This window comes from Pteropus medius, unplaced genomic scaffold (assembly GCF_902729225.1).
Source record: "Pteropus medius unplaced genomic scaffold, Ma_sr-lr_union100, whole genome shotgun sequence".
NCBI classification, from domain to species: domain Eukaryota; kingdom Metazoa; phylum Chordata; class Mammalia; order Chiroptera; family Pteropodidae; genus Pteropus; species Pteropus medius.
In genome coordinates this window covers 335,902-346,586 of record NW_024351646.1, presented here as the reverse complement: position 1 = coordinate 346,586, position 10,685 = coordinate 335,902, and the positions used below count along the sequence as shown (strand labels likewise).

Sequence of the window (10,685 nt, the reverse complement as noted above, 5' to 3'; positions counted from 1 at the left end):
GTTTATTTGGATCCAACAAAACTTTATGAGCCAGGTCTGTCACTAGCCAGCGTCTTGCAATGGGGTCGGTAAAAATCCCTGCTGCTTAGCAGTTGGAGAGAGCTACAAACTAATCCTAGTTCTGCTCCTCCTGTCTGAGTGATCTCTGGCAAGTCCTTTGACATCCACCCCATCCTCAATTTATACTTCTCTGTAAAATGGCAGTGATAATTCCAATTTAAGGATCAGAGATTAATTCATGCTTGTAAAGGGATTGGTGCTATTTCTGGCACATAGTAAGTGCTCAATAAATTAGTTGGCTTTGGAGTCAGGAAGACCTCAGTTCCAGGCACGATGAACCATTACCAACCATAGGACCTTGAGCAAGTCATTGTGTCTCAAAGTTGAGGCTATTCATGTGTAAAATGGGAATGATAATGCCTGCTAAGACTACCTCAGGGAGTAGTTATGGGGTTCCAATGAGCTCATGAACCAAGATGTTGTGAGAGGCGAGGGCTCCCTACGTCTTAGGAGCCAAGACATACAGCCCATTGACTGAAAGACCAGAAAGGTCTTCTGGGTGCCACCTAACTTTCTCCCTTCAGATGCTGATCTTGGTTGAAGTCTTCCTTGAAGGATGTCAGTAATAAATTGACTTGTGTTTTCTGTTCATTAGACTGAATGGGAGAGGACTCACATTTACTGGGCCTACTAGTGTTTAGAGCATTGTGCTCAATGCTTGTGCACATTATCCCGTTGAATCTTTCATGAGCATCTCACTCAACCCATGTACCCCAGTCCCTACTGGATATTTGTCCAGCACTACACATCTAAAACTGAACTTAAGATATTAATTGTAACTAATCATCACCAAGTACTTACTACATGCCTGGCACTGTGATGTTCCTTTTAACAGTGAGTGGCACCTCCATCCAGCTTTTGGCCACACCAGAAACCTAGGAGTCAGGCCTTGATGGCTCCCTCTTCCTCAATTCCCAGATGCTTGCTGATCCCAAGACTTGCCAATTCTACCTGTCAGAATTTCCAACTTCTCTTGAATTTCCAACTCTTACTGCCACTACCTGGTCCAAACTGCCATCACCTACCGACTGGACCACTGCAAGAGCCTCCTCACCGCTCTTCTCTCCAGGACTATTTCTCTAGAATCCACTCTCCACAAACAGAATGATCTTTCTGAAACACAAACCTCATTATGACTTTCCTGTTTATAAGCCTTCAGAGGTCTCTATTATCCTTAGGATGAAGTCCAAAATCTGTATCCTAGCTTCAAATGCCTTTTGTGATCTGGCTTATCTCTACATTTTCACCCTCATTGCAACCTCACACTCTCCTCTCCAGCTATACTCAGCTAATTTCAGTTCTCCAAAGGCCCCAAGTTCACTCTCTAACCTCCAAGTCATTGTATATGCTATTCCCTCTGCCTGAAACATTTTTACCCTTTTGTCTTTTGCTTGGCTAACTTACTCATTCTTCATACGTCAGCCAAGTTCAGATTCTCCTGCTATCTACATGCTTTTGTAATCCATCGATCTAGTTCTCCTGCACTATATTGTACTTGCTTAGTTGCCTTCCATGCTCACCTCTGTAGATCAAAGATGATGTCTACTTTGCCCATCTTTGTACCCCTAGGGCTGGCACATGATATGCAAATAAGTATTTGGTGAATAAAAGAATGATTATCTCCAATTCACAGATTAGCAGTCTCAGGCAAATAAAATAAAATAAGTAATTCTCCCAGAGATTGGAACCCAGGTCGACCTGAATCCAAGGTCTGTCTTCCCAGTGCTCCACAAAGCTCAGTCACACACTAGCCTACTGTACCCAGTAGCCCAAAAGAGAGAATGTAGGGGACATTCCTAAGGAAGGGTAATTTGTCACACTGAGAGATGCTTTTCATCAGAACTGTTTGCTTTCAGGAAACCTGGGTTTAAGTCTCCCATAACCAAGCAAGTGCTGCTCTGGGTCTGTTTCCCCACCTATGAGTGTCCAAGGGGGCATGTCTTAGGACCTCCTAGCCTGCCTCAATGACTAGAGATTCAAATCTTCAAACCCCTCTTTTTCATTTATTCTAGATCCCCATCTTCCAGGACTCATCACCAACCACCCACCTCCCATACCTTTACCCACACCAGCCCTTCTACTAGTTGAAAAGAATTGAAATCAGAGTAGTTACAATCCCCCAGCCCAAACCAGCTCCCAAATCCACAGAGTTAGGAGATGATCATCTTCGTCTCTTCTCTCAGGTTTTATTGACTGATGGAAACTACATCTTTGTCAGCCACCAGCTCCACAGGGACAGTTCTTGGGACAGGGAACCTGAGATGATGCCAGATATCAGCCTGAGAGCAAACAGAGTTCCAGAAGGTGACCCAAGAGGGAGAAGAGAGAGAGAGATGTGAAAAGGCATTGTAGGGGAGAGGAGAAAGAAATAAATTCCTCCTGCCTGCTACAACTCCCAGAGTTCAAGAACAACTCAGGCCTTAGCCTCTGATGCTTTTGGACTCCTGCTCAAAAACATGGAATCAGTCCATGATCTGGAAACCAAGCCCAGCCCTTGCTGGATGCCGGGTGCTTATCTCAGCCGGTCCAGACTCCAGCCCAACCCAGGAAGGAAGCAAACCAGAGGAGGAGAGAAAAGGAGTATTAGAAGTGGCCTCTCCAATTAGGGCAGATGTAAATGCTGCAGCAAACTGGGTAGAGGCTTTGCATAACGTCATGGCAGCAGCTGCTATTGCTAGTTTGCTGGGGACCCAGCAGAGGACAAGGTTGCAGGGACCCATCTCCAGCATCAAGGGAAGAGGGGGTAGTGTTTGTGCTATCTGTGTGTGTTGGGAGAGGCTGCCTGACTCCTGAGCCAAAGCCTAGGTGTAGCAGGTCACTGCTGAGGCCACAGCCCATGAAGCCTGTGGTTCCATTTCAAGCTTCAGAATCTGGGAGTTGTTGGGCCTGGTGAAGGGTGGGGATCTCTCTTAGAGGCCAGATCAGAGGTGACAGTTCTTTTCTCTGAACCTCCAAACCTCCACAGCCCAACCAGAGAGAGGAGAAAGTCTCACCTCTCCTTCTCAGGCCAGAGTTCAGATATCAGGTGGGAGCCTGACGGCCTGAGGGGAGGATCATGCAGGAGGCCAGCTGGGGGAGAGGCTTAATCCCAGTGTGCTGGGGCAAGGAGGACAGGGTCCTGAGGAAACCCAGTGATTCAGCTCCTACCAGGAAAACTGGGGTGGGGAAGTATCCCATTCCCGGGCTATGTCCCCACAAGGTGGGCCATTCCATGAAACTCCATTGCATAGTTCTCAGTGGGGGGCAGAAAGGGTTCCCAGGCCTGCCCTTGTTTGCCTCCCCAAAATACGGCTTTGGAAAGGAGTCTCCAAGAATTAAGAGGGCCCTCTCCATGGGTGCCACCCCCCTCACAGGGAAGAGATCTTGACAGTCTCAGGGAGGGTACCCAAGCTAGAGTTCCTGAGGGTGCTGCTGGCCCCACCGCTGCCACCACCACCAGGTGAGGAAGGTTGGCTCTCATCTGGGGTGTTGGCAGGAGGGGTAGGGATACTGATGATGGCAGCCACGAAGTCCCGGCTGTCGCAGTTCAGGTCAAGGCTGTCATGGGGCTTGGCATTGAGGCTTGAGCGGCTGTGGATAAGGGTGAGAAGATGGAAGCTTCTTAAAAAGTCATCTTAATACTTGCCACAGTAATCATGAAATTTATTGAGTACCTATTGGGTCGCTGACACTGTGCTAAATACTTCCTCTGCACCCTCAATTATGGTGGTGCAGAGTAAGGGCTCTGGAGTCAGACAGTCCTGGGTTTGAACCCTGGTCCCACTTTTACCACTCTAAACTTTTTTTCTCTCAATTGCAGCTTGGTAATAACAATATGGAAGTCCTCAATGTCATCGATATGTTCTGTGGTTTTAAGTAAAATGACATGTAACAAAACCAGTTTTACCATAGGCTAATTAATATAAATGAGTGTTAAGTTCCTAGGCATCTCATCAATGTTTTAACAAAATGACGTTATTTAAGAACCTGATCTATTTCCTGTCATGGGGTCTTGTGGTGATTAAATGAGATAATAAATGATACAAAGTGCTCAGAATAGTGCCTGGAATATAATGAGCAAACACATACAAAAATCTTATTATGCTTACACCTTACAATGCCAGAGTCCTCACGATGATCTACAGTAAGCGCTGCACAATCTGGTCCCTGATCCTTTCTGATTTTACTTCTTACCACTCTCTGCCTCACTCATTCCACTCTACTCACAGTAGCTTCTTGGCTGTGTCTCTTGTTAGAGACATACAGACCCATTCCTGCCTCAGGGCATTTGCACAGACTGTTTGCTGTGCCTGGAAAGCTCTTCCTCTAGACATCTACATGGCTTACTCCCTTACCTCCTTCAGGTCTTGGCTCAGATGTCACTTCAGCAAAGCCTTCCCTAACCACATGATTAAAACTACATCACACCCTGTTCTACACAATTTACCCCCCACCCATGATTTATTTATCTCCTTGGCATTTGACACACTACATCATCTGTGTATCTGTTTGTTTATTAATGGTCACATCTCACTAGATTATAAATTCCAGAAGACCAGGGATTTCTGCCTGTTCTATTCACTGCCTAAAGTGAACTAAATTCCTACACTCCTAAAGTGAATTCCAAAGTGCCTAAAACTATGTTTGGCATATAGTAAATGCTCAATAAATGTCTGTTGAAAGAATGAATGAAGAACAAGTCATTCCAGCTCCCAGCATGGAAGAGTTTGGGTGTGAGCTTGACTTGCTAGGCCCGGAGTCATGAAATCTCAGACTCTATGGTCCAAGCTCTGAACTTCTCCAGGGGTGGCCAGCGTGAAGGGTGCTTACCTCTGAGGGGCGGGGCTCCTCCGCAACCCTGCCAGTGTGTCCAACTCCTGCATGCTGCCATGGCTGACCGAGGCAGTGGAGTTGGCAAGGCGGATGGCACGGCGCTTGGCCCTGCGGGGGCAGCAAGAGGATAGCAGGCTGCCAGGCCCCACTGGCTGGGAGGACACAGAGGTGCTGCGGCTGGTGCGGCCACCCAGTGATACAGCACCCAGAGTCTCGCTGAAGGTTAGCTCATCTGTGAACTCATGGCACTGTGGGAAGAAGGAAGGCACCACAAGGAAGGTCACAAGGCACCACACAGGAGCTACTCCCAACCCAGGCCTTTGCTTATGGAAGTCACTCTCTCTTCTCATCCCTTGCCCACCCTTCAAGGCTCAGCTCTATTGGGGCCTCTTCCAGGAAGCCCTGCAATTTCCACAATTAATAGTGAGCTTCCCATCCTATGAGGGAGCTGGCTTAGTGGCCAAGAGACCCCCTTCATGCTGCCATGCTACCTCTCATTAGGCCTCACCGTTGTCTTCTCTAGACAGTGCAACAAATGATGATGTTGCTGCTCAAAAGCAGAACGGTTCCTGACATACAGCGCCTGTTCCTCCCCACTGCCACTGTCCTGGAGTGGATGGAGCAGAGGGATGAGGTCAGTACCTTCCTCCTCCCAGCACTGCTCATGCCCAACCCCAATATGAACCCTACCCACCTCAAGGCCCCCATTCTGCTTGTACTGCAGGAAGGCATTGGTGGTACCACTCTTTGCCAACCGGATCCTTGCCAAGCGTACCTTCTACAGAGAGAGGACAGAAAGAGCCAGGTGGGTAAACACAAGAGGTGAATGACTGGCTTGGGGTGGAGGGAATAGGAGGTGCTCAGATGGAAGGCGCAGCTACCTGCTGTGCTCGGCGCTTGTCAGCACGCTGGTTCTGGTGGTAGATGCGGCTGAAGTTGGACACAATGACTGGCACAGGCAGGGCAATGACCAAGACACCACTGAGTGAGCAGATGGATCCGAAAATCTTGCCAGCAATGGTGCTGGGTACCATATCTCCATAGCTGGGGTCGGAGGAGGTAAGCCAAGGTCAAGAAAAGTGCCCAGCCACCCCTCAGTCCCCCACTCCATTATATCTAACCCAACTCACTGCGACCCTGGCCAGGCACTAAAATTCTGAGCCTCAATTTCTTGCTCTGCAAAATGTGAGGAATATGACCTTTCTGGCCACAAATCAGGGTGAAGTGAGAAACAGGCCCTCAGTCCCTACCATCTGCTACCCCCATCCAAGCTGCGCACCAGGCATCTGAGTCATAGGGAAATCTATTAACACAGCCAGTAAACATAACCTCCTGGGAAGAGAGTTCCACCACCATAAGCCAGATGAGGGGCTCTGAGTCCCGGGAGCAGTGCTCTGCTGGTTTTGCTTGAGTTTGTCCTATCTTCCATAGGTAGGAACCCTTCTTATTCTCCCAGGGGAATCCTTGAAACTGTCCTCATATGAAAAAATAGTGGGGAGCCTTAAAACTCCTCCTTCCCTTTCTCCATGCTAACCCCCTTCTCATGGAGATGGAGCAGAGCCAATCTTACCATCTTGTTTCACAGAAGAGGCAAAAACTGAAGCTCAGGGAAGTTCCACAACTGACTTGCTCAAGATCACACAGCATACTTTTGTCCTAACTAGAGGACTAATCAGATCCCCTCCACAAAAGTGCAGCCTCTACAGTTTTAAGCCTCTAGCCCTTTGCTCAAGCCGTGCCTCCTCCCACACATTCACCAGGATGGCTCTTCCTCATTTCTTCATTTTGACTCATTTAAAAGTCCCTCCAACTTGATCATTTCTGGTTTTGTGATGTGTCATCTGAGACTATGTCCTCAACTAGGTGACATGGGCAGCCGCTCACTCTCCCAGGGTTAAGACTGAATAGGGTAAAAGGCATCAAAATATCCAGTTCCAACCCATTCTGGAGGTTCAGTATTTGTTGACACAATCCTGAACCTCCAACCAGAATTAATTTCTACTCCTTAGAAGCCTCAAATCAATTTTTCTGTACCTCTATTAAGGCACTGAGCAAGCCCGATTCATCCACTCAACAGATACTGAGTAGCAATTGTATACCTAATCCCGGTGATGGAAATTTAGAAAAGGATCACAGTCTCTGCCCCAGACAGTGCAAGAAAAACATGAATTTGGTGATTCCATTTGATGCTTTTATCTCAACAATTTCCTCTCAAGGATTGGCAGTAAAAAAAAAAAAAAAATGCTGAAAGTATGTTGTTCTGGGGAACATCAAGGAATCACAAAGCCACAGGGGTAGTGCCCCATACAGCAGATGATTCTAAAGGTTTCAGAGCCGTGGGTCCTCAAGATGGAAAAGAAGGTGATAGAAAGCCAATACCTATTCATCCTGCACCAGAAACTTTCGGAGAACTTTCACAACCATGACGTCACACAGAAACCCCTCAAAAGGGATCATTTCTCATTTTACAGAGGGGAAAACAGGCCCAGAGAAAACAAGGTCAACAAAAAGAGTACAGCTAAGACAATCCTTGAACTCCAGTCTTTTGACCTGGGAAATCAAGGCACTGTCAGAGCTAGACATTTGAAGATTAGTCCAACTCCCTAAGTTTTTACAGATGAGCAAACAAGCTCAAATGGAGAGAATAAGATAATTTACCTAACCTTCTTACTTTTACAGGAAAGATGAGTGTTATTGACTGATTGGGCAGCTCCCAACTCAAGGTCTGCACTCACCCAAGTGTGGTCATGGTGACAATGGTATACCAGAAGGCTGCAGGGATGCTAGTAAAGTTGGTCTTGTTTGTGCCCTTTTCAGCATAAAACATGACAGTGGCAAAGATGATGATGGCCATGGTAAGGGAAAAGAGGAGAAAGCCCAGCTCAGAGGCACAGCTCTTGAGTGTGTAGCCCAGAATCCGTAATCCCTGTGAGTGCCGGGAGAACTTGAAGATGCGGAACACCCGGAACACACGCAAGGTGACAAAGGCACCAGAGACATCCTCATTCTTGGGCACAAAAAGCCCGATGTAGTAGGGCAGGATGGCCACCACGTCGATGAGGCTCATTACACTCCGCAAGAAGCGGCAGCGGCTGGGGGCAGCAAACAGCCGCAGGAGGTATTCACCCGTGAATATGAGCACACAGGCCGTGTCCATGCAGAAAAAGGCCAGCGGGAAGCGGTCGCCACAGGGCTGCTCCCTCGAGGGCCGCCGTGCAGGGCCACGGCACGGGATGGTTTCAACCACGTTGGCGATGACCGACACGGCTATGAAAAAACCGGTCACATAGTAGAAGACGAGGGCCGCAGTGCTCGTGTGTGGGTTCTCGAAGGCCCGCCAGAGCCTCTGGCGCAGGGAACTGCCAGCTGGCAAGGCTGGCCCGTCTCCGGCCTTTTCGGCCTCCTCGTCTTCCGCCAGGCGCTCGGCGTTCTCCTTCTTGCGGTCTCGGTACTCTTCGAGGCAGCAGTCGCCGACGAGTTCAGGCACCAGACCATAGAAGGCCAGCTCTTCATCGAAGGCCTGGATGCACTCCTGCCGCGGGCAGTGCAGGCGGCCCGTTCGGTAGAAGTTCAGCACGTGCCGGAACATGTCCGGGTCGCGATCGAAGAAGTACTCGCCCAGGTCGGCATCGTAGAAGAATTCCTTCTCTGAACTGCCCAGCAGGGTGTCTGGGTAGCGGTCCAGCGTGTTCTTCCAGGTCTCAAAGCGCCGTCCACTCACGTTCACCACCAGAACCTCATCCCCTCGAGAAGCCTTCACCCCTGGTGCAGGGGGCAGGGGCTGCTGGGCCAGGGGCAGCCAGCCCACTGCGGCCGCCCGTGCAAAAGGCAGCCACGTGGCCACGCCTGCCGCCATCCTGCCGTGCGCCCCAGGCCCTCGGAGACTTGGGGGGTGGCCTTTAGGAGAACGTGGCTGTCTCCAGGATGGTAGTGAGGGGCAGAGGAGAGCCTAGGCCACCTCGCACAAAGGGAAACTGGGGTGTCTAGAGGAGGCCGAGAGAAGGAAGGAACCTGGAGGAGGTACTAAAGACAGGGGAGCAGGGAGCTTGGGGGGCATTTGGGAGTGTCTGGGAGGTACCTGGGGGATGAAGTGGCTAGGGGACATGGAGAGGAGCAGAAAAGGGGCGTCTAGACTGGCCAAGAAGGTATCTGAGGGAGTGTATTGAGAAACAGATAATTCTAGAGGGGTGCGCATGTATTGGAGAAATATTTAGGGATACCAAGTAGAGACAAGAAACACTGGGGAGCTAGCCACAGTCTCAAGAGTTCTGAGGCAATGAAGAAGGGACTAGAACCCCTTGGTGGGTTTGGAGAGGTGATTGGGGCATCCAGAGAGGTAGAAATGGAACTAGAGGTGTTTGAAAGAGGCTGAGAATATCTGGAGGGAGGTTCTAGAGGGGCTGAGAAAGGTGAGGAGAGTTGTCCACACCCTCAAGATTTCTGGGGAAAAGATAATGGGGTTAAAGTCCCTTTGGGGACCTAGGAAAGGGATTGGTGTATCTAGGGGGTGCCTATAGAGCCAGGAGGCTGTAAAGAGGCCGACAAATGTCTGGGGAGTGCCTAGAGCTGCCAAGAATAGCCTGAGGGGGGTTGTCTACATTCTACAGGAGTTCAAGGGAAGGAAGGAGAGGTGGGACCCCCAGTGAGCTAGAGAGAAGTGGGGTATCTAAAGGGGGAGATAAGGACTAGGTTATTTTTCAGAGGCTAAGAGGTATCTGGGGGAGAGGGGTGTTTGGGGAAACTGAGAAAGCCTCATTAACCCTCTCAAGTGTTCTACAGACAGGAAAGGGGTCTGAGGAGTCCCAAGGGGCTGGGGTTCAACTGGAAGGAAGTTGGGCACAGACCCAGAGCACCCAGAAGATTGAAAACTACTAAGAGGAAGAGGGGTTTCTCCCAAAAATGGGTTGGAGGATGGGTTGGGGTGTGGAAAAGGAGCTGGGTGTGTCTCCAGGAAGGGGGGGGGGCTGCTGGGTCTTGCAGGAGGCTGGCGGGGGAGGCCAGGATAAGGGTGCATCCCACTGGGGACTGGTCTGGGGAAACCACACCCCGAAGGGCTGGTGGTGTGGGCTGGGCAGCTGCAGTAGCAGCAGCCGCAGCAGGAGGAGGAGGAAGAGGAGAAGCAGCTACAGCCAGGCCTGGGAAAGGAGAGGGCAGCACAGGCAGAGGAGGGGACTGGGTCCCTGGAAGGAGGCTCTGGAAGGACAAGGTCCAGCAGGATCCCGAGAACTGTCCCAGGATGGGCTAGGGAATGGGGGCTGGACCAGAGAAGGGAAAGGACAGCGTTGTTAGTGGCTCCCTCCCACCCCCCATAGGGCCGACCTCACCTGTGTCCCCACTGCAGCAGCGGCAACAGCAGTGGGACTGGGGGTACCAAACACCGGAGCTCCTGCCCCCCTCTGCAGAGCTGCCCGAGTTCTCCTTCTCCTCTGGCTCTCTCTCCCCGCCCCTCTGAGCTTGCTGGGAGATGGAGAGGCAGGGAGGGGCCTTTTGGCTCCCACAACCCCCTCCCCTAGGATTGCCTGAGAGAGACCCTGGGGAGACTCCGCCTCCTACAAAGCTGGTTGGGCCTCAGTCGCGTCATCTGGAAAATGGGGGTGGTAGGGAGCTTTGCCAGTTCTCCCCACCTCCTTCCTGGATTGTCCCCTCTTCCTGCTCAGCTCCTACCCCCTCCACCCCCTAGGGGCCCCCACCCCACCCGTCTGAATCAGCAGCACTTAGCAGATGTGATCGATGGGGAGGAGTCTGTTAATGGCCCTAGAATGGAGTGCCATGGGGAATGATGCAGCGTTGTGTCCCCTCCCTGCCCCCAAGGC

At 50.6% G+C, this 10,685-nt stretch overlaps 1 protein-coding gene across 2 annotated transcripts; it reads right to left on the bottom strand.

The window, feature by feature from the left end:
* Positions 1-2,226: 2,226 nt before the first annotated feature.
* KCND1 (potassium voltage-gated channel subfamily D member 1) lies at positions 2,227-10,546 on the bottom strand. Of its 2 annotated transcripts, XM_039843714.1 has the most exons (6): positions 7,608-10,546; positions 5,754-5,916; positions 5,567-5,650; positions 5,381-5,479; positions 4,870-5,120; positions 2,227-3,630 (listed from the first exon to the last, which is right to left on the bottom strand). In XM_039843714.1, exons 1-6 carry the CDS (start codon positions 8,726-8,728, stop codon positions 3,408-3,410), a joined length of 1,941 nt encoding a protein of 646 aa, XP_039699648.1. In that variant the 5' UTR covers positions 8,729-10,546; the 3' UTR covers positions 2,227-3,407. The 2 variants fall into 2 exon arrangements, with proteins under 2 accessions (XP_039699648.1, XP_039699649.1); XM_039843715.1 differs by lacking the exons at positions 5,381-5,479; positions 5,567-5,650 and having other exon boundaries at positions 7,608-8,794.
* Positions 10,547-10,685: the final 139 nt, after the last annotated feature.